Consider the following 21,735-nt stretch of genomic DNA (forward strand, 5'->3'; position numbering starts at 1 on the left):
CGGGGCTGCGGGGCGAGCGGCGCGGAGGGGATCCAGCGGCGCGGCCCGGGACGGTGAGGCGCGGCACGGCGATGGCGGCGCGCTCGGCGCAGGTAGGCAGGCGGCGCGGGCCGGGCCTCCCGGGCGCCTTCTCAGGCCGGCGGCTCCGCGCTGCGGCCCGCGGGGGCCCGGCAAGATCGCGACTCGGGCCGCCTCGCCGCGGAACCCGCGCTGGGAGCCCTCGGCTCTCCCGGCGGCGACCCTGGCCGACAGCCTTGGGCCGCGGCCCCCGCCCACCCTCGCTCCGGGTGCCCCCGGACCCCTCGGCCCCTCCCCCGGGCCTTCCGGCCGCCCCCTCCCCCCTCCCGTCCCCTCCCCGAGGGGTCGCCCCACCCCCGGCCGTGACCCCCGCCCACCCTTTCCACAGACCACGAGGACTCCTCCTGGACCCTGCACGGCTCCCCCAGCCCCCACCCCGCAGACCCGCCCCCCGAGGCGCCCCCCGCAGGCCCAGGACCCCCGCCTTCCCTCTGTCCGGACCCCTCAGGACCCCTCCCATCTGCGGACCCCTTGCCACCCCATCCCTCCTGCCACTTCCCATCTCTGGGCCCAGACCTGCCTCCAGCCCCAAGGCTAGGAGCTTCGGAGCCCTCCCCCTCCCTTCCCTCCCCACAGGACCCCTCCCCTGGCCTCTCTAAGCCAGGATTCCTACCCACAGGCCTCCCCTCAGCCTGCTGGCCGGTCTCCGACCCCCAGCAACCCCATGCCCAAGGGCACCAGGAAAAATCACTCTCAGACTCCTCCCAGCACACTCCAGCCGCTCACACACACCCCTGATCCTGACTGGTCCTCAGAATCCACCCTCACCTCCTGCTTAGGACCTCCCCACAGATGTCGTGAACCCTCCTCCCCTGGCAGAGACACACATCTTTCTGAGAGCCCAACACATGCGCTTCCGTGCCCACACACACACACACACACACTGGGAGCCAACAGTTCTCACACAGAGATGCCCATGAACCCTCAACAACTCACATGCACATCCTGGCCCCTAACACACAGACAACCAGGAGCCCCCTGATATGCGGGTGGGCGTACACACACACACACACACACACAGCTAGACACTTGGATCCCCAGCACACACGGGGAAACTCAGACCTCCAACACAGACCCAGACAACTGGGACCTCCCACACACACACTCACACACACACAGGACTCTGTAGCACTTTCACACACCTCCTTGGATCCCACCTGCCCAGGTCCTCCCGTAGCACCGAAAACTCCCAGCTCAGGCACACTCGGACACATGAGCTGCCTGCCCTGTCCCAGCCACACCAGCCTCCCTGACCTGGTATCCCCACCGGGGCCCCGAAGGGTGGCAGGGTGACCCAGAATCTCCCAGCACCCCTGTGGACACCTGGCCCAGGCCTCTTCCCCTTTATCCATCTCTCCCTGCTTTTGCCCTTCTTCAAAGGGAAGGACACTCACTCTCCCTCCTACTCTGAAGTCTCCCAAAGGGAATAACTGCCTGCCCCCTGATTTACGCCACCCCCTGGTGGGGAAGGGGGAGTTCAGGCTGCTCCGGGCCCAGTCCTGAAGTCTGACCAGACTGGTAGGACCAGCATCCTGACCCCATCACACCCGCTGGCCTCAAATGGCAGGACCAGCACTGCTGCCAGGGGCAGCCCCGATAGCTTGAGTGAGTTCCTTCACCCACGGCCCGTGTGTCATGCCAAAATGAAACGGCTTCCTCCTCTCTCCTGGCATTTGGGACCCGGTGGGGCTGGGTTTGGGCCTGCCAGAAGCAGACGGCTCTTTGTTAAGGAATATTTTCAGAAGGGAAGAATGTGCTGAAGAGGCTTGGGTAGAAAACCCGTGAGTTGTCAGCTTGGATTTTCCCTTGGCCAGCCTTTGATCAAGCTAGAGGACCCATGTCTACATGTCTTTCCCGAGTGTGTTGATTCCCCCCCACACCCCCCACAGCCCGCCCCCCTGTCCTGCCACCCCACAGCTCTCATTCTCAGGTCCAACCTGTGCGTTCCCCTGGGCTTTTGTGGTTGACTGCGGGTGGTTTGGAAGGAGCTGCAGGTGGCTTGGCTCTGGCACAGGGATGAGGAAGGATCACAGAACTGGCGACACGGTGTGGCCAGGACTGCAGGGAGTGAGGAGGAGCCTGGGTCCTGCCCGTGCAGAATCCAGATCAGTCCAGCCCTAGCACTGCCTGTCTGGGCTCCTTTGAGCCACAAAAGCATGCCTGGAAAGCCCCAGAGATGCAAGCCCAGGCTTGTTTGTGGATGTTCACCGGTGGACTCTGGACAGCCCTGGAAAGAAGCACCTATTGGCTCAGGGCCTCAACTTCTCCATCTGGAAAATGGGTGGGGGATAAATCTGTAGAACCTTGTTCTGTACTGCAGGGGAGCCAGTGAGGTGAGGGTGTGGTCCTTTGAATGTCCCCTGGGCACCGAGTGGGAGGGGTCATTGGGGTTCAGCAGGGCAGTCGCCCATCTATGAATGCTAGCAAGGATCCCTGGCCGCCCTGGTCCCCTAGTGGTAATTAGTTGACACCTCACTGGACAATGACCGTCTCTATGTAGCCAAGCTGCATCTCAGGAAGCCGGCTCAGTCGGGGTTGAGAGATGGTCTGAGAGTGGGATCTGTGGCCACACAGAAGCCTCCCGTGGGGAGGGTAGGAGGGGGCCTACTTGCTGGCAATGCCGTCACCTCATGGACACCTCTGATACATAGACCTGGGTAAGGAGAGGTTTGTTTTGTTCACTTGCTGAAAGGAGGCGTGGATGAAGACTCCTGAAGGTCACGAGGCACGTAGGAAACAGTCTCCACAGCCTCCCCAGGGTGGGACCTTCTGCAGATGCAGGGGCTCATAACGCTCACCAGAACAGACTATGAACTACTTAGGAAAACACGAGAAAGCTCCCGGGAAGGGGTTGTGAACAGTATCAGTGCACTTTTACCCTAAACTAGGTGTACAGGCCTGGTCTTTGTAGTGTTTTGGTAGGAGCAGGGGGGTGAGGTGAAACGTGATCTTAGTTTCCTCTGACAGAACATAGATGCTGGTCATTCCAAGTGAAGCCCCACCACGTGCTAGGAACTGAGTCAGGTGCTGGGGTAAGAAGGAAGGTCACATGTGGTCCTTGCCTTGCCTCTAAAGACCCTCTTGGCATCATGAGGCAAGAGCTGAAACCAGTAGCATACCCTGATGGGGCCCATGCCACATGCCAGGCCCTGTGCCAAACACCATTTACATATTATCTCACTTAATCCTCCAATCCACCCAGAGGAACCAAGACTCCAATGTGTGCCCTCACCATCACATCCTGCTGCTTGCCGTGTGGAAGCATGAGATGGAACTATGCGCAGCATGCTGCGGGAGCACAGAATAGGGTCCAGTGCATCCCTGGGGCATCAGGGAGGGCGGAATAGGGATGACATATAGGCCCAGAGAGGAGCTTACTGGGCAGGCATGGCAGGGAAGGGCGTTCCAGGCAGGCAGTGTCTGGACAGAGGCCCGTGAAGCAGGAACAAGCGTGGTGTGTTCAGGGAGTCGTGCCTTGTCTGGTGGGCCTCATCCCGTAGGCCTCACATCCCAAATGTGATCCATGGGCCACATATTGCACACCCCTCCCTGGGAAAGGGAACCATAGTTGGAAGAACTCAAGAAAGGCAGCAAGCCCTACCCTACCCAGGGGAGTCTGTAGCACACCTGCTCTGGAAGTCAAACAGTGCCAGGAAAAGAAGTGAGAAGGAAATCACAGGAGGCGAGAGAGACATGTATCTTCCAAGGCCCTGTCAGCACAACTCACCTGCACTTTTCTTGCATTGCTCAGCATGCTGTGATGTAACCCACTAGTCCCACAGGGGAGCCTGACGGTTTGTTCAAGGCTGAGTCTCAGGAGAGTGCAGGGCACATAGCAGATACTTAGTAAATACTTGCTTCATTTTAGGATCTTACCATCTTCCCTACTCACCCATTTATGAAAGACGGCCTGGATCTCTTCCACAGGAAGAGGTTGACCCATCTGCCTTGGAGAGCTCCCAAAGGCAGGGCATACCCACCTCGTCCTTGCCCCGTGGCCCAGCAAAACTCTGCAGCTGACTCAGGCAGCAGAAGAGATAACCATCTTGGCTTTGAAGAGCCTTTGCAAGATGCCACTTCTCTTACTCACCTGTCCCTGGAAGGCTTACAAGGGCTTTAAATGTTCTCCTTTGTCATTCTCAGGGAACAAAAACGTAGAGAAATGAGGGATTTACCAGGAATGAACCTACTTCAGTGGCAAATAGAAAGTTGGTGATGATACGGGATAGTAAACCTTTTTTTTTCTTTCTTTTTTTAGGTCAGAAGGGATTCCACAGGTCATAATAGTCCACATCTCAGATTTTAGTCTGAAAGTATTTGCTGCTGCTATTATTCCCAATTTCCCAATAACAATAATTATAGTTTCACTGCATTTAACCTTTAAAGAGGGCCAGCCCATTGGGGTTTGTTGATTCATTCCACAGCTATTGGATGCCTGATAGCGTACTAGACTCTGGGGGTCCAGTGGTGACTAGACAGCCCCTACCCTCATGAAACTTTCCATCCAACGGGGAACAAATAGCATGGACCAGCTAGTTCCTGTCCTAAGCACTTGACAAGTTTAGCTCAGGTATTCCCGTGAGGCAGGTACTATCACTAGCCCTGTTTTCAGATTAAGAAATTGAGGCAGGGATCCCTGGGTGGCGCAGCGGTTTAGCGCCTGCCTTTGGCCCAGGGCACAATCCTGGAGACCCGGGATCGAATCCCACATCGGGCTCCCGGTGCATGGAGCCTGCTTCTCCCTCTGCCTATGTCTCTGCCTCTCTCTCTCTCTCTCTCTCTCTCTCTGTGTGTGACTATCATAAATAAATTAAAAAAAAAAAAAAGAAATTGAGGCAAAGTGTATCACAAAGATATACAGTAGGGGAGGGATTCGAACCCAGACTTCTGGCTCTGGAGTTCTCACAGGAGGCCAGGAGATCTGGGAGCAGTTGTGGACACACACACACACACACACACACACACACACACACACATAGAGAGAGAGCCATAGAAGGAAGGTACATGGATATGGAAAGGTCCAGAGCATAGAGAAGCAGGTAGAACTGGGGAATAGAGGGGGCAGGCAGTAAGCCCCGAATTCCAGTGAGTGTCCTTGTTATCAAAGCTTGCCCACTGGTTGCCCACCCCTTGGCTAGGAAAAGGACCCAGACACCAGGCCATTTCCCCAGAAGCTGGAACCAGCTAGGGCCATGGTGGTCTGCTGGATCACGCTGACAATCCTGGCAGGCTGGGCACATGGGGTCACATGGCATCTCCTGAGGCATGCAGTTCAGAAATGAGTCTGTGTCCCCTGTCATTATTAGAGCAGAGGATCAGAAACTGGGGGGCAGAAAGCTAGGAAACCAAACTGAAAGGAAACTTGGGCTCTTTATTCCCACCTTCGAAAATGCCAGGCTCTCTAAGATGGCGCGCACACACTCACTCCCTCTCCGCGCTGAAAAGTAATGACTGTGCTTTACTGAGTACCCAGTAAATTGGGCATTCGTGCTTTATCTGTATTATTTCCAAAGTAAAAGAATGCAGAGAAAGTGGCAGCACAGGGATCAACTTAGGGCAGAAGCTCTGGAGTCAGAAATCTAAGTGGAAATCCTCCCTCTGTGGCCTAGTCAAGGGACCATGTGAGAGTCCTGCTTGCTCTGGCACCTTGCATGCATTACGGCTGACCTTTACTTTTCGGCCTACACTGATACAGAATCTTTGTTTTAAATTATTTTTAAAATAGAGTTTAGGGGTGCCTTGGTGTCTCAGTTGGTTAAGTGCCTGCCTTTGGCTCAGGTCATGATCCCGGGGTTCTGGGATTGAGCCCTGCATTGGGCTCCCTGTTCAACAGGGAGCCTGTTTCTCCCTCTGCCTCTCCCCACTGGCTTGTGCTCTCTCTCATTCACACATTCAATAAATCTTTAAAAAATAAAATACAGTTTATTTTTTAGAATGGTTTTAGATTTGCAGAAAAATTGAGAAGATAGTAGAGAGCTCCTGCAGACCCCCACCCAGTTTCCCTGATTAGTAACATCTTCAGTAAGTCTGGTACATTTGTTATAATTAACAGACTGACATTGATACATTAAATACAGTCCACACTTTCTTTACTCAGATTTCCTTAGTTTTGCCCTAATTTCCTTCTTCTCTTCCAGAATCCCATCCTGGATCCCACATGACATTTTGTCAAGTCTTCTTATGCTCTCATGGCTGGGACAGTTTCTTAGACTTTCCTTATTTCTGATGACCTTGACAGATTTGAGGAGAACTGGTCAGGAATTTTTCTAAAATGTCCCGTGATCTGGATTTGTCACATGGTTTTCTCATAGTTAAACTGGAGTGATGCATTCTGGGGAGAGAGATACAAAAGTGACATGCCCTTTTCAGCTCATCATAGGCTCATGCTCTTACTGTGGCTTATCACTGTTGATGTCAACCTTGATCACTTGGCTGAGCAGCACAGAAATTTTTGTCTTCATTCATTCAGTGAATGTTTATTAAGCACCTACTAAATTCCATATGTGTTAGGAGCTTGGTATAGAAAATTAAGAAGATAGGCCCTTGACCTCAGAATGTTCATAACCCAGTAGGGCAGGCAGGCCTGTATAGAAGCAATTGCCATGGAATGTGCCTTGGGCTGAGATGTAGGGGGTAAGTATTTTCAGAGGGAGATAGAGAAGTGAGCCAGCATGCGAGGTGGGGGTTGATAGGAACGATTTCACAGAAAAAAATATTCAAACCAGATGTTGGAGACTGCTTTCCCAACAAGAGGGAACAGCATGTGCAAAGACACAGGAAGAAGCAGGTGGTCCTGGAGGGCTGAGCATCATGGGGCTGGGATGAGGGAGGAGGCAAGCTGGCAGGACTGTGTGCACCAGGTAAAAACATTTGGGCTCCATCTCCAAGCAGGGAATAGCTGAAGGGCTTGGGCAAGCATGAGGAGGGTAGCACTGGGCAGGTGGGTGGAGGGCAGCACATGGACCCAGCTAGTCCCCCCCATGTAGCAGGAGGAGTTGCTGGCTTTAGTCAGGAGAGTATTGAGTTTGAGGAGCATCTCCACACCAGGGACCAGGAGGGTCTTCCTAAAATGCAAGCCCAGCCAGGCCCCTACCTGAGCCCACAGGGCCCTGTGGGGGTCTGGCCCCTGCAGAATTCTCCAGTCTTTTCTGGAATGGCATGCCTTCCTCCTGCTTCTGCACTGTGTTTCCTTTGCCAATCCATCCCATCCCATCCCTCATCATCTTTTTCTCTAAAATTCACCCTTTTAAAGTGAACAGTTCAGTGGGTTTCAGTATATTCACAAAGTAGTACAACTGTCTAATTCCAGAACATATCAGCATTCCAAAAAAATCCTGTGTGTAGGTTCCCCCATTCCCCTACCCGCTCCCCAGGCCCCAGCCCCTGGCAACCACTATCCCTATAGATGCCCCTATTCTGGACATTTCATGTCAATGCAAGCATGTCACCTATGATCATTTGTGTCTGGCTTCGTCCACTGAACATAAAGTCTTTGAGGTTCATCTACATGGCAGCGTGTGTCAGAGCCTCCTTCCTTTTTATGGCTGAATCATATTCCGGTGCATGGATGGACCACATTGTGTCAATTGGTTCATCCAATGGTGGACCTGGGGTTCTTTCTCTTTCTGTCTATTATAAATGACACTGCTGTGAAGAGTCACGTACAAGAGTTCATGTGGACATATGTTTCCCATTCTTTTGGGTAGCTATCTAGGAGCAGAATTGCTGGGTCATGTGGGAACTCCACATTTAACTCTTTAGGGGCTTGCCAGATGGTGTTCCACTCTCTCTATTCCTGGAAACATATCTCTCAATCTGCAGGAGAAAGCTTGGATGATGGTTTCTTACTCTCTATGCTCCATGCGCTCAGGAGGGCAGCAGCTCCGTTGGCCTTTGCTCGGTGCAATGTCCAGCACCTGGTGGGCATTCAGCAAGCATCAGTGGATGGGAAGGCGGTTCAGTTCCTCAGATGTTTTTCAACTCCTCTGTTGTAGGCTCAGTGCAGGGTCCTGCTGTAGCAGGGACCCAGACAGAGGCGGTTCTTCCCCTGGTGGGGGACTTGGCAGAGGTGTTCAAGAGCCAGTTGGCAATCTTAGATGGTGCTCAGGAGAAAGGAAAATCTGGGAAAAGGAGGATATCCCAGTTGTTGGCATACATGTGGTCATTTAAGCCTCAAGAGTGAGACCACCAAATGCATGAAGGGACGGGCCGAGACAGGGCCCGTGGAGGAGGAGAGGCCAACCAGGAGACTGAGAAGCCCTGGCAGGGAGGGAGGAGAGGACCCAGGAGCGCAGCCTCTCTGAAGCTAGCTGGAAGAGGCCTTTAAGAAGGAGGAAGCATGACTGGCAGTGTCCAAACACCCCTGAGAAGAGGAAAGGGAAGTGGGAAACCCCTGGCAGCTGGATCTTTCTGCCCCAGCTCACTGGCAGTCTCTTCCCACCCCTCTGGGTTGGCTCAGCCTCATTAACCATGGGCCACCCTATGGGGGTGTAGAAGGTGTAGTGCCAGCAGGCACAGGGGCAGGTGACCCACTGCCCACTCTGCAGGGTCCAGGACCCCCTTTAAGTGGCTGAGGTGGAGTAGAGGCAAAGGGAATTGAAGTTGACGCTGAGAGGCTGGGACCTGAGACCTAGTGGGCCTGTGCATGGATCTCAAAGGCACTGAGCGAGGCACCCTGCCTTGTCTCTGTATCCATCCACCACAGCGGGGGAAGGGCTGCAGAGGCCATGTCTCATCCACCTCTTTCCCCTCCATATACCTGTGCCTAGAACAACACCTGGCCCTCAGATGGCCCTCAGTGGGCATCAGGGAAGGAAAGGTGGAGCGAGTAAGAGTTGTGGTGCCCTGGAGGGGAGGCGAGGCCACCCACAGAACTAGGCAGCAAGCCATGCCCGTCCCAATTTACTCAGGTCTAAGAGAGGCAAGATCTGGTCAATGCAGGAAGTGTGCATGTGCATGCATGTGTGTGCGCACACACGAGCATGTGGGGGTGGGAGAGTGCATGAATGTGCATGTGCATGGTGTGGAACAGTGTGTGAGTGCGAGTGTAGGTATGTGTGAGTGTCAATTATATGAGTGTGTGAGTGTGTCCATGGTGTGAGTGTGTCTGTGTATACGTGTGCATCAGGAGGATGGCTTCCAGGGCCAGGCTGTGTTTAGACAGTCTGGCGATGAGTCAAGAGAAAGTTCCTGAGGGATCAGAAGGTTCTGCCTCTCAGACTGCAAATTTCAGCCTTATGTATTGAATCAATTTTATTTCCTGTATGAACTACACATTAATATGTGATAAATAGCTGAACAAACTCTGCTAGTGGCTGGCCCTGGTTATGGTTTTAAATCAGAAACCCAGAGTTGAACCATTCTCTTGGGCCCTTTGGGGACAGCAAGGGTGTGTGTGTGCTGGATTCAAGGCTTGAATCTCCTGGACTCAGTAAAGAGAGAGTGGGCCCAGACCACTATGCCACATGGGGTCTCTTTCTCTAGGGGTCCCATTGCTCCCCCAACCCAGCTGTGCTTAGCAGGCTCCAGTCCTCACCTCCACCACCTCTTCCCCACCTCCCCAATCTGATGTTGGGAAACCCACACTGCTTTCCCAGCCCCTCCCTACTCAGAGAGATCCTTCTAGGTCAACACTTCATGTCCACAGCCCATCTCTGCCCTGGCTGGTCACAGACTTTGACTGTGTAGTAGGCCCCAGAGTGGCCCCCACTGTCCCTCTCTCAGGAGAGATTAACTCCTGGCTAGATGGTGCATAGTAGCTTGGTCTTTGGGGCAGCCATCCCCGGCCAACAAAGCAATCAGAAGAAAAGGTCTTGCGGTTCTGCCGGGATCTACCACCTAGAGTTTGTACCCCTCACCAAAGCCAGAGCCCTCGGCACCCAACAGAACTGGAGAGCCTTTGGGAGCCAGAGGCAGCACCAGTGGTCCTGAGGAGTCACAGAGACCAGGGAAGGGAGGGTTCTGGGACCCCTACAAGGTGAAAGAAGAATGATGTCCATCTCCCTTGCCCTCCAAGACAGGGCAACAAAGAGAAGGAAGCTGGAAACAAGTGCATGGCCAAGGTCAGGCCCAGCCAATCCATGGACCCTCAGGTGTTGGTTGGGGTCTGAGTTTGGGCTGTGAGTAGGTACCCAGTGACCTGATGGCAGGCATGAAATGGTCTGCTGTTGTCCTGTCATTGTCCTTCTGCTGCCTAGGGGACCAATGACCCCTGGACTGAACAGGGGCCTCTCTGTGGGCTGAGCTGTCAAAGCCAGCTCAGGTGGGGTCCAAGGGCAATAGTGGATTCCTGGAACAGAGTATGCAGGAGAGTGGATGGGCATGAAGGAGCCATCCAGAGCAACAGTGAGGGGAGCAGCATTTTCTTCCTGCCTCCAGGGCCCTGGAGAGCCCCATCTTCTTAACCCTTGATGCTAGCCTGGGCTTACCAGAAGCATGACTGACTAGAAGGAACACCTCCCCCAGCCCCTGCCTCTACTCCCTCCCCAACCCCTAAAACCACCCACCAGGGTGACGCCAGCTCCTGCCAGCAGTTTCCACACCAAACCCTAGAGCCCAGCTCAACCTTGGCCCTGGCCCTGGAATGAATAATAATGGCCAGCAGCTAGGGAGCGAGCAGTCATTAAGTATCAGGCACCGTGCTGCCATATTGCGAGCGGTGGCACGCTCAATTCTCACGGCCACCCTCTGGAGTAGCTCCTGTATGCTCCTCAGTCTTTGGAGACAGAGAAGTCAAACGACTGGCCCAAGGCTACACAGCTGTTGAGGGGGAGCCATGGTTCAGACACAGGTTCGTTTGAGTCCAGAGCCTTTGCTTTCGGCACGGTGCTGAGCTGCATCTCCTGAAGCCAGCAGAAGGCAAGAGGCCAGTGTTCTTGAAGCTCCCAGGAGGGTGGGGCCGGACTGTCCCCAAGAATAGGACAAATGGGCCTGGCACCCACCCGGCACACAGCAGGCCGAGATCAGGATACTGATGAGAGCCTGTAGCTCTCACTCTGCGTCTGCTGGGGCACAGATTCCCAGCACTTTGATGCGTCCATCCCTGGCTTCCCAGCCCAAGGGGGAGTCGACTCTTCCGGCTGTTGGCAGCAATAGACAATTAACAGTAGAGAATAATTGCTTCTGGCTGTGCCAGCAGCCCACTTTGGTTGATGAGATGGGGAAGGTCAGATGCTGAGGCAGGGCTCCCAGGACAGGCCACAGCCAGAGACCGGGAGCAAGGCTGTCAGGAAGGGCCGCTGAAGCAGGGGCTTCTGCACCCCCAAGGTCTGAGTGACAGGGAACTTTGGCCCCTGGCCCTGCTGAAGACTCAGAAGTGTCAAGTTGAGATTTGGCCTCCATGCCCAGGGACAGCAGAACAGCTCGGGCCCTGGCTGCGATCCTTTTGTCTCCGTCCATGCATCTGGCCACAGGCAGGGGATCCTGGTAGCTAGTGTCTGGAGTAGAAGGAGCCAGCACGGCCATTAGCCAGGCTGGAGTGCATGGGGATGAGATACACTGACCGGACAGGCCAGAGATAGGAAGCCCGTGGTGAGGAAATGTACCCAGGTGAGCAGCAGGCTCACCTGGCCCAGAGCCTGCAGGACAGGCTAGACACCCATCTGGTGCTGACCACCTGCATCTCCGGTCCGCAGACAGAGCTGTGACCTGGCCCTGCTCGCAGCCAATGAGCCTGCCCACCATGGCGAGCCCCACTCTGAGCCCCGACTCTTCGTCCCAGGAGGCCCTGTCGGCCCCCACATGCTCCCCCACCTCGGACTCCGAGAACCTCAGCCCAGATGAGCTGGAGCTGCTGGCCAAGCTTGAAGAGCAGAACCGGTGAGTTGGGGCCTAGGGGTCACCTAGGGGACCGGGAGTGGCCTCAGGGCTGCATCCTGGGCCCCAAACACAAATTCCTCGTGGCCCCCTCACACTCAGAGCTGGGCCTGGCCCTGGGCAAAGTCACAGCTCCCACCAGAGGCTTGACAAGGAATGTGTCCTGTTGTTCTCCCACCCACCCCGGGATGAACAGACCGCTTCCCCAATCAGATGAGACCAAGGCTGCAAAAAGCCCTGTGACCCTGGCCTTGGCTGACTGAGCCTCTGTTGAAGGGAAGAGCAAGGCCTCTGACTCTGAGCCAGGCCTTCCCACCTTTCTCTCCCCGGCCCTCTCCCTGTTTTAAAATGTAGGCGTTATTATTATTCAGATATGGCAAGAACAACAGGTTAAGAGTTTGTTACCTGCACTCCCTAAGAGGAAGGGGCACTCCACACCATGTGGGGCTAAGCCAGAAAGCACCAGGGTCAGTCACGGGGCAGAGGGAATGAGGGAAAATGTGAGCAGGAGCCTTTGTTGTGGTTTCTGTAAGAAGTAACAGCAAGGCCGTGTAAACAGGTATAACACTGGCTAGTTTACATAATCTCAGTGGACTGGGGTGGTGGTGGCGGTGTAGGGGCTAGCCCTAGTTGTCTGGCCCCTGGCATTGGGGGTGATCAAAGCAGGAGAGGTAGCTGGTTTGTGAGTTCTAGATTGGGTGATTTGCGTAGGAAAGGTGCAGTGGCAGGCAAGTCCTTAACTATCTCTAGGAATCTGCTAGGCCTGCGTGGGCAGTCCGGCCACGGTCAGCGAGGCCCCAGATGTCAGAGCAGCAGAAACACGTGGTGATACAGCCGCCTGCCAGCTGGCTGTCCCCAGCCAGCGGCTCGCCCTCTCTCCACCTGGTCTGTAAAGCACAGACCTTAGCAAAACCTGCCCCGGTCAGCTAATACACATGCTTCTCTGCCCGATGCTAGACACGGAATGGGACCCGGAAGGCAGCCTCTCCAGGGGCCCAGGAATAAGGCCTCGGCTTCCAGACTGTAGGGCACCGGCCAAGGTCACCCGGCAAGAACAATTTAGACCCAATCCCTGGAGGCCTCTGGGGCTCCTAGAGGCGGGGCCGGGCTCCCCAGCGGGGCCGGGGCGTCACTCGGTCACTGAGCCCAGGGGCTGGGGCGGGCGGTGCCGGCAGCCCGGCCCGCCTCCACCAGCCCTCCCCTGCCCAGGCTCCTGGAGGCCGACTCCAAGTCCATGCGCTCCATGAACGGCTCCCGGCGGAACAGCGGTTCCTCGCTGGTGTCCAGCTCCTCGGCCTCCTCCAACCTGAGCCACCTGGAGGAGGACACGTGGATCCTGTGGGGCCGGATCGCCAACGAGTGGGAGGAGTGGCGGCGCAGGAAAGAGAAGCTGCTGAAGGTGGGCGGGGCCTGTGGGGTGGCCCCCCCCCACTTAGCGTCTCTGGGCGGAGGGCAGGAGTGCAGAAGAGATGAGCCTTGGCAGCACACGGGAGGGGCGGGGCGGGGGTCGGGGATGGCTAGGCAAGTGGCTGTCACACTGGCGTCTCAGGGCCCCGTTTGTCTCTTGCCCTGCTATGTCCTGTGACGGATTGGGGACAGCACATTAAGCAGCGTGGATTCTGTTTGCAGCACAGTGGCTCAGCCAGCTCTGGGCTGCGGGCGAGGCAGGGGCTCAGGGGCTGGCCTGGGTGGCAGTGGGGAGGCTGCGCTGGGACAGGGAACAGCCCAGCCTCCTGCCCCCTGCCCCACCCCACTGTCAGGAGCTGATCCGCAAGGGCATCCCACACCACTTCCGGGCCATCGTGTGGCAGCTCCTGTGCAGTGCCACAGACATGCCAGTCAAGAACCAATACTCGGAGCTACTCAAGATGTCCTCGCCATGTGAGAAGCTGATCCGCAGGGACATTGCCCGCACCTACCCAGAGCACGAGTTCTTCAAGGGCCAGGACAGCCTGGGCCAGGAGGTCCTCTTCAACGTCATGAAGGTGAGGCCTAGGGCCTTCGGGCCTCCACTCACCACCCAAGCCCCAGCCAGTGTTGGTGCTGGCCAGAGGGCCCCTGCTGTGATGCGCATGTGTTCCCTTGCAGGCATACTCCCTGGTGGACAGGGAGGTGGGCTACTGCCAGGGCAGCGCCTTCATCGTGGGCCTGCTCCTCATGCAGGTAGGTAGCTGGGGCCAGGCTTGTGGCAGGAGCCAGCCCGCCCTGGGCTCTGCCCCTAGGAGGTGGGCAAAAGCAGTGTTCCCTCCACCCAGCGTCCTCCTAGGGTCAGAGCTTCCCTCTCCATCCACCTATGACCTTGGCCAGTCCCCAGGCCAAGCCCCTGATGGGTGGGCACAGAGCAGCTGTCTACCTGCATCATCCAGGGGCTGGAGAGACAACTGTCCTGCCCAGTCACCTCCCAGGGTGTTAAGTGGTGTTAGTTGGGCAGAGGGTTTCCTCCAGAGAACCCAGCAGACTCAGGAGGGAGAAAGGAGACAGCTGGGGAGGTGGGGAAACCAGAGGGTATCTCACCTCAGCCTCTGGAGGTGGGCAGACCTGGGCTCCAAGTCCTGGCTCCACCAGCCTGTGGCAGGTGACCTCAGCCTCAGAAGGTTTCCCATCCATAAAAGCTGGGTAATGATAAAGACCAGAGGTTCGTTATGAGGGTCCAAGATACCCACACAGTTCCTGTTTTGTAAACCGAAATGGAGAAGAAGGTGAAGCACTGCCCACCAGGGCCATGAGAAGAGCAGCGAACACCCCCTCCCACCCTGCCTGTCCCCCCAGATGCCTGAGGAGGAAGCCTTCTGTGTATTCGTGCGGCTGATGCAGGAGTACCGCCTGAGGGAGCTCTTCAAGCCCAGCATGGCCGAGCTGGGGCTCTGCATCTACCAGTTTGAGTACATGCTACAGGTGAGTGGGGGCCAGGGGTGGGGTGCACCCACCCACCCCTCTCCATTGGCCCACACCCATGGGTGCTAACCTAGGGCATCCCCATTTCTGTCTCTTTGAGAATTCCAAGGCTGAGAAGTCACATGCAGATGTCCCAGCTCCGAAAGGGGTCCTGTGCCACGAGACTGTGGGGTACTGCCCCAGAGGGTGCTTCTGGAGACAGGGCGAGGGCCAGCCATTTGTGGTGGGGGCTCCTGAGAGTGTGGGGCTCCCAGAACTGCTAGTGCAAGAGGGTCAGGCTGGCTCTTGTTGGCTACACTCCCAGCCCCTCCTTGTCTGCTCCCCAGTGTGGCGGAAGGAGGGAAAGTGTCGTCTGCCTGCCTTTGCTGATACTGGAGAGCAACCGTCTCTGTTTATAAATAGCAGCCCCCGCAGGGCCCGCCCCTGGCTGGCAGACAGACTGGGTGTGCGTGCGTGCGTGCGTGTGTGCGTGCATACACACACACACACACACACACATACACGGCCTGCTTCAGAAGCTGGTCACAGGTGGGGCCATGTTACTCTACATAGCAATGGACAGGGAGAAACCATCGCTTGAGGGGACCTGGTAGTGTTGGCAAGCAGGTAGCCCAGGCCTGAGAGAAGAAGCCACCCACCCAGGGCCGGGTAGCAAGTCTGTCCACGGCAGAGTAGGAGGACAGGACCAGAGAACCTCTGGCTGTGGGAGGATGCCCCAAGGCAGGTGGGGAGAGCTCCAGAGTCTGTTCTCTCTTAGTAAAGGACATCCAGGGGGTCCTGACACCTGGTCCGGCCTCAGTTTCCCCAATTTCTGTCACTTTTCAGCAGTCTGAAGTTCAGGCTAATCAGACAGGCATCCCCTGAGCACTGCAGGGCACAAAGCATGATGCAGGGAGCTGTGGGTGGACACTGGAGGATCACTAGATATGGAGTGTGCTGCAGTGGGCCCACACCACACTCCACCCCTTGCTCTCTGGGTGAACTTGGGGAGTTACATAACCACCTCCCTCCTCCCCCCCAGCCTTAGAGGCTCCCTCTTGAGGCAGTGGTGAGGATCCCATCAGCAGTTGTGCTAGTGCCTGCCCCGGGTGTATACCCAACACCCACCAGCTGCTGCTACTCCTGCCACCCCTGCCTGCATCTCTACCTGGTGCTACTCAGAGCTCTCAGGCACTTCAGCCTCACCCAAACACAGTGCTGAGGGCACACAGAGGAAGAGAGCCAAGGGCTGGCCCAGGCCAGGCAAGGAAGTCACCCTGGAGGCCGGGGCACTGAAGCCCAGCACTCCCAGATGGAAGGGGCCTGTGGGCAGGGCCTGCTGTGCCTGCAGCCTCCTCACAGGGCCTGGCCTCCTCCCTACACACCTGTGCCCCAGGAACAGCTCCCGGATCTGAACACCCACTTCCGCTCCCAGAGCTTCCACACATCCATGTACGCCTCGTCCTGGTTTCTCACGCTCTTCTTGACTACCTTCCCACTACCTGTTGCCACCCGTGTCTTTGACATCTTCATGTACGAGGTGAGGACCCCAAACACCCCTTCCTCTCCCAGATACACAATACGGGATATAAATCCCAGCCAGGCCCAGGCTAAGGAAGGGCCAGGGGTTGGGGAAGGGGGGCCGAACACGGACAGACAGCGCCCCCCACCCCCCCCCAGCCCCCGGAGAGCAGGACCAGAGACTCACTGCCATCACTTTTACAGGGTCTGGAGATTGTGTTCCGGGTGGGCCTCGCCTTGCTGCAGGTGAACCAGACAGAGCTGATGCAGCTGGACATGGAGGGGATGTCCCAGGTGGGCCAGGAGGGCCAGGGTGGATGGGATTCCCAGAGGCATCTGGGCAGGGGAAGGCCTCCTGAGAGACAGAAGGGCTTGGCTATGAGGGCGGAGATGTCCCTGAGCATTTTGCTCCTTTCCCATGGCCTCTGCTCCCTGAGGCCTTCCTGCAGGACCAAGGCGGGCTCTGAGGAGCAGCCTGGCCCCTCAGGGGTGGAGGGGAAATGGTGGAAGGCCTAGGCTTAGGCCAAGCCCTGGGAGGTCCTGCCCCTCTCCTGCTCCCAACTCTGGGTCCCCTGAAGTCTACTGTGGCAGATAGTAATGGTAGCCAAACCACAAGGCCTTGGGTGTGGTTCCAGCCCCAGCAACCGGGCCAGGTGAGGGCACGGGAGGGAGTGAGGGTCTGGGGCAGCTTCACACCCACCCTGGCTGCCCTGCCTGCTGGAGAAGAGGCCAGCCTGCTTTTCTGCCATGTCCCCATCACACAGGCCCCTACCCCTCCCCTCCCAGCATCTTCCAGCTGGTGCTTTGGGAAAGAATGCACAAAGGCCATGGCTGTGTCCGTGAACACGGGCATCCATTGTGTGCAGCTGCCAGAGGGGGCCAGCTGGGCTGAGGAGCAGGAGCCAGCCTGGCCCTGAACCGCAGCAAGCTGTGTCCTCCGTCAGGGCTAGTGCTTAACCCTTTGCCGGGGCTTCTGGGGCCCCAGGGGTGCAGGCAGACCACCAAGGGGTCTTTCCTCCATGTCGCTCCCACTGTCATGATTCCTCACTTTCTTCAGCCTCTTCTCACTGCCCTGCGGCAGTGACATGCCACCCCCTTCCGCAAAAGTCCCTGTGCTCAGACTCCACCACCACCCAGCTTCTGCCTGCAGGAGCTTCCGAAGCCCTGCTTTTCCCCTGCAGACTAAAGTCCTGGCTGCGGGTGCTGCTTCCCACCACAGCCACAGCCCCAGCCCCACTTCTCGCACCGACTTGCTCCACACACACTGACAGAGCACCCACAGAGGGCTGGGCCCTGAGCTGGGACATGGTGATGCCCCTGGCAGACTGGCTCCTCCTGCAGGGAAGCAGGGTACAGAGGGGCTCTGGTGGACCCCCGAGTCAGGGCCTGTGGGTCAGGGACCACCTGTGCCCCCACAGTACTTCCAGAGGGTGATCCCCCACCAGTTCGACAGCTGCCCGGACAAGCTGATCCTCAAGGCTTACCAGGTCAAGTACAACCCCAAGAAGATGAAGAGGTCAGTACCAGGTGGGCAGGGTGCTGGCAGAAAGGGGTCCCCAAGAGTGGGACAGTGACCACATTGGCCCTCCCCTCTGCAGGCTGGAGAAGGAGTATGCAGCCATGAAGAGCAAGGAGATGGAGGAGCAGATTGAGATCAAAGTGAGTCCTCAGGGAGGTAGGGGACAGGGACCGGATGCCCTTGGGAGTACAGCCTTGCCCAAGCCACATACCAGCCTGTCCTTAGAATCTGAAGTGTCGTCCCTCCATCCACCTGCCCCTTTATTCACCAAGTAGGCAAGTGTGTGAACAAGGGCCCACCCCAGTGCTACAGTGACAAATAAGGTGGATAGGTCCCTGCCCTCATGCAGCCCCCCAGTTATAATGGGGAGACAGTTGGGGAACCCATAGATACAGCATATGACCTGCAGAAAATACTCTGGATAAAAATGTGCAGGAGAGAGGTGGAGCTGACCCAGGAAGATTGCTCCAGGCCCGGGGAGTCAGTGCAAAAGGCTAAGCAGCAGCAGGTGTGACCGGCAGGAGGGATCTCAGGAAGGCTGCCCTCAATGGGCAGAGCCCCTGAGGTCAGGGGCAGGTAGGAGCCAGGCACCTGGACAGAGTACAGCACCCACTGTAGCCCCTCCAACCTAGACTCTCCTCCCTCTTCTTCCTTCTGCTTTCATCCTTCCACATGTGATTTTAGTTATTCACACAAGCAGCATATATTGAGCACCTACTGTATACCAGAGTCCCAGCAGAGACTGATCCCCCACTTCCCAGTCCAGTGAGAGTGACAAACACAAACATGAGCCCTGACCCACCTGGCTCTGTCCTCTTCAGGGACAGAGTCCCCCAGTGGCTGGGACTAGAGTCCCACAGACCAGGATTCAAATGCCAGCTGTACCGTGGATCAGCCATGTGACCCAGGAAGGTGAATTCACCTCTCTGAGCCTTTTTTTTTCTTTATGACTTTATTCCAGCCCAGTACCAGACAAATGTTTACGCCATGTAAGATTTGAAATGCTAGACCTGAGATTCTTTAAAACTGCCCAGGGTTTAAGAACTCTCCACCACATTTTTCATTCCCTCCCCTTGGCCCAGTTTTTGTTGTTTTGTTTTGTTTTTTTTCAAAGCTCCTTCCTCAGTCATCATTGGCTGAGTCAGGCTGTAGATCTAGAAGCGGCCTGTCCAGGCCCCAAAGGCAGTGATAGCTCCACAAAGTACAGTTCTCCATCTTTTCAGATCTGACGGCAGAAACGTAGTGATTTCTGGTGTGCCTGCACCTCCCAGAGCGCACAGTAGCCTGTCAAGTGCTCCATGAGTTACGGTTCTCCTCTTCCCAACCAACGTGGGTCAGAGGGACAGTGCTCACTGAGGGAAGATGGCAGCGCGCCGTGTCACATCTTCCCAGGCCCGTGCTGTGAGTGGGAGGAGAACCCTACAAGCCAGGGGTGCCTCAAGCCTCTTCTGCAAAATCGGGAGAGCATTTGCTGTGCTGTTCAAATTATTTTTTTTAAGATTTTATTTTATTTATTCATGATAGACACACAGAGAGAGAGAGAGACAGAGAGAAGCAGGTTCCATGCTGGGAGCCGGATGTGGGACTTGATCCCAGGACTCCAGGATCATGCCCTGGGCCAAAGGCAGGTGCTAATCTGCTGAGCCACCCAGGGATCCCCCAAGTTATTTTTTTTTAAGATTTTTATTTATTTATTCATGAGAGACACAGAGAGAGAGGCAGAGACACAGACGGAGGGAGAAGCAGGCTCCATGCCCGGAGCCCAATGTGGGACTCAATCCTGGGTCTCCAGGATCACGTCCTGGGCCAAAGGCAGGCGCTAAACCGCTGAGCCACCCAGGTGTCCCAAATTATTATTATTTGTTTAATTTTGTTGCCATCACCACCATCAACGTCTCCACCTCCTTCAGAAAGGCAGAAGCAGAATCTAGATTATAATCCAGGTCACCTGCCACCCCTACCTGAAGGGGAAAGAGGGTATCAGTGTCCTGGTCCTGTTCAGAGGTTTTCCAGAAGTAGTTTTGTTTGCAAGTGTCCCCCTTTCTCAGAACAGTAGCTTGACTGATGCACCAGTCCAAATGTGTGCCTGTCTAGCTCATGCATAGTCATGGACCTGCACCCATCTGGTAACCATGAAGGCCCAGCAGACACTCTGACTACATGCCCTGCCTGGAAACTTCCCCAGAGAGGAGCCTAAGAGCCCACAGGCCTTAAAGGATCCAGGCATGGTCCTGCCCTTTGCTCTTTTGATTCTAGCCTGTTTCAAAATGTATCTGGAATTTGTTGGGGGGTTTTTGTTTTTGTTTTAAAGATTTATTTATCCATGAAAGACACAGAGAGAGAGGCAGAAGCAGGCTCCGTGCAGGGAGCCCAATGCAGGACTCGATCCCGGGACTCCGTGATCATGCCCTGGGCCAAAGGCAGGCGCTAAACCACCCAGGGAGCCACCCAGGGATCCCATGGAATTTGTTTTAATCAGGTGTGGTAAAGTGACAGACACGGAGACGACTCAGAGAGTGCCTCTGAAAGAAGAGTTTATTACAGTTCCCAAAAGAAGGTTGCATGCCCCACCATGCATGGCCACACGGGGAAGCACTAGGGTGGGTCAGGAGGCAGAGGGCAAGAGGGGGAAAGCGTGGGCCAGTGTAGGAAGGAATGGGCAAGGTAGGGTAGTCTGAGTTTGAGTTTAGGATTGGTTCCTCTGAATAATTTCAGGGAGCTGCAGGCGACAGGGTGGGTCCCTAGTTGTGCTTTAGGGCAGGGAGAACCTTGGGCTTGGCGTGTGCACGAGATAGGCAAGGTGGGTGGGTGTGGGCTCTGGATGGGCTGGTTTGCATGTGAAAGGCACCCTAGCCCGCAGGTTGTTTGCTGTCTCTAGGAATTAGCTAGTCCTGGGTGGGGCAGTCTCTCCATGTAGCTGGATGGCAAAGCCTCAAAAACACAGAAAAAAAAAAAAAAAAAAACACCCAACCTGATGTATACCCAGACCCCATAGCCCCATAGTTCTCTGCTCATTCCTGGTCTCAGTTTCCCTTTGGAGAAAGCAGGAGGGAGGGGCGTTATTAGTTGGGCACATCCAACTCCTCAAGGATCTCCATGCTTGATCGAGGCCAGAGATAGGGCTGAGCAATCCAGGGGGCAGGAGTGAGGATCTGGACTCCGATTCCAGATGTGGGGCAGAGACTTGGCCCTGAAAGAGCTCTAACCCAGGCCAACTGAGGGGGGCTCAGACAAGACACTGGCCCCCCTCTGACTCAGTTTCCCCACGCATGACATCAGTGAATGACTATCAATCACACCCGTGTCCTGCAAGTGTTCTGGGTGTTTCCATCACCTTCTCCCTGGAGGAAATCAGAAAAAATGCTCTTTGTGATCCCAAGGGAGGCAGGGTCCTCACTAGTAATGGATGAGGTCTTGGGGTTTCAGGAGAATGCAGGATCTGGTTGGTGTTCATTCAGCACACACTTAGGATCTAATTATTTATACCTACTTTTTTTTTTTTTAATTTACTTATTCATGAGAGACAGTGAGAGAAGCAGAGACACAGGCAGAGGGAGAAGCAGGCTCCACGGAGGGAGCCTGGTGTGGGACTCAATCCCAGGACTCCAGGATCACGCCCTGGGCTGAAGGCAGGCACTTAAGGGCTGAGCCACCCAGGCGTCCCCTGTACCTACTTCTTAACGGGTGCCTAGGTAGAGACTAAGATGCAAGCTGTATATAAACCTCACCTGCTTCCCAAAGGCCACGGGGAACTTAAAACCACAAATATCTCACCCAAATCCATCATCGGCGCAGGAGAGAAGGTAAAAAGCAAAGCAAGCTGCCTCCAGAACCCCAGCTGGAGGGAAGTGACAGCTTCTGAGTACAGGTGCCTTTCAGCGGTTCGCAGATATACAGCTGTCCAGCTGAAGAAAGCACGTGCGTTCAGC

The 21,735-nt window shown here is 55.8% G+C and overlaps 1 protein-coding gene across 2 annotated transcripts in view; it reads left to right on the plus strand.

Annotated features, from left to right (window-relative positions):
• Window positions 1-3: 3 nt before the first annotated feature.
• The window catches only part of EVI5L (ecotropic viral integration site 5 like), a 30,289-nt gene continuing 8,557 nt past the window's right edge, over window positions 4-21,735 (plus strand). For both annotated transcript variants that reach the window (XM_038567474.1, XM_038567475.1), the window contains exons 1-10: window positions 4-92; window positions 11,712-11,895; window positions 13,102-13,291; window positions 13,653-13,877; window positions 13,981-14,055; window positions 14,662-14,787; window positions 16,163-16,306; window positions 16,492-16,581; window positions 17,706-17,803; window positions 17,886-17,946. In XM_038567474.1, the coding sequence (XP_038423402.1) occupies window positions 11,744-11,895; window positions 13,102-13,291; window positions 13,653-13,877; window positions 13,981-14,055; window positions 14,662-14,787; window positions 16,163-16,306; window positions 16,492-16,581; window positions 17,706-17,803; window positions 17,886-17,946 (1,161 nt within the window). In that variant the 5' untranslated portion in view covers window positions 4-92; window positions 11,712-11,743. The remainder of the gene's footprint in view (window positions 93-11,711; window positions 11,896-13,101; window positions 13,292-13,652; window positions 13,878-13,980; window positions 14,056-14,661; window positions 14,788-16,162; window positions 16,307-16,491; window positions 16,582-17,705; window positions 17,804-17,885; window positions 17,947-21,735) is intronic.

This window comes from Canis lupus, chromosome 20, assembly GCF_011100685.1.
Source record: "Canis lupus familiaris isolate Mischka breed German Shepherd chromosome 20, alternate assembly UU_Cfam_GSD_1.0, whole genome shotgun sequence".
Classification (NCBI taxonomy): domain Eukaryota; kingdom Metazoa; phylum Chordata; class Mammalia; order Carnivora; family Canidae; genus Canis; species Canis lupus.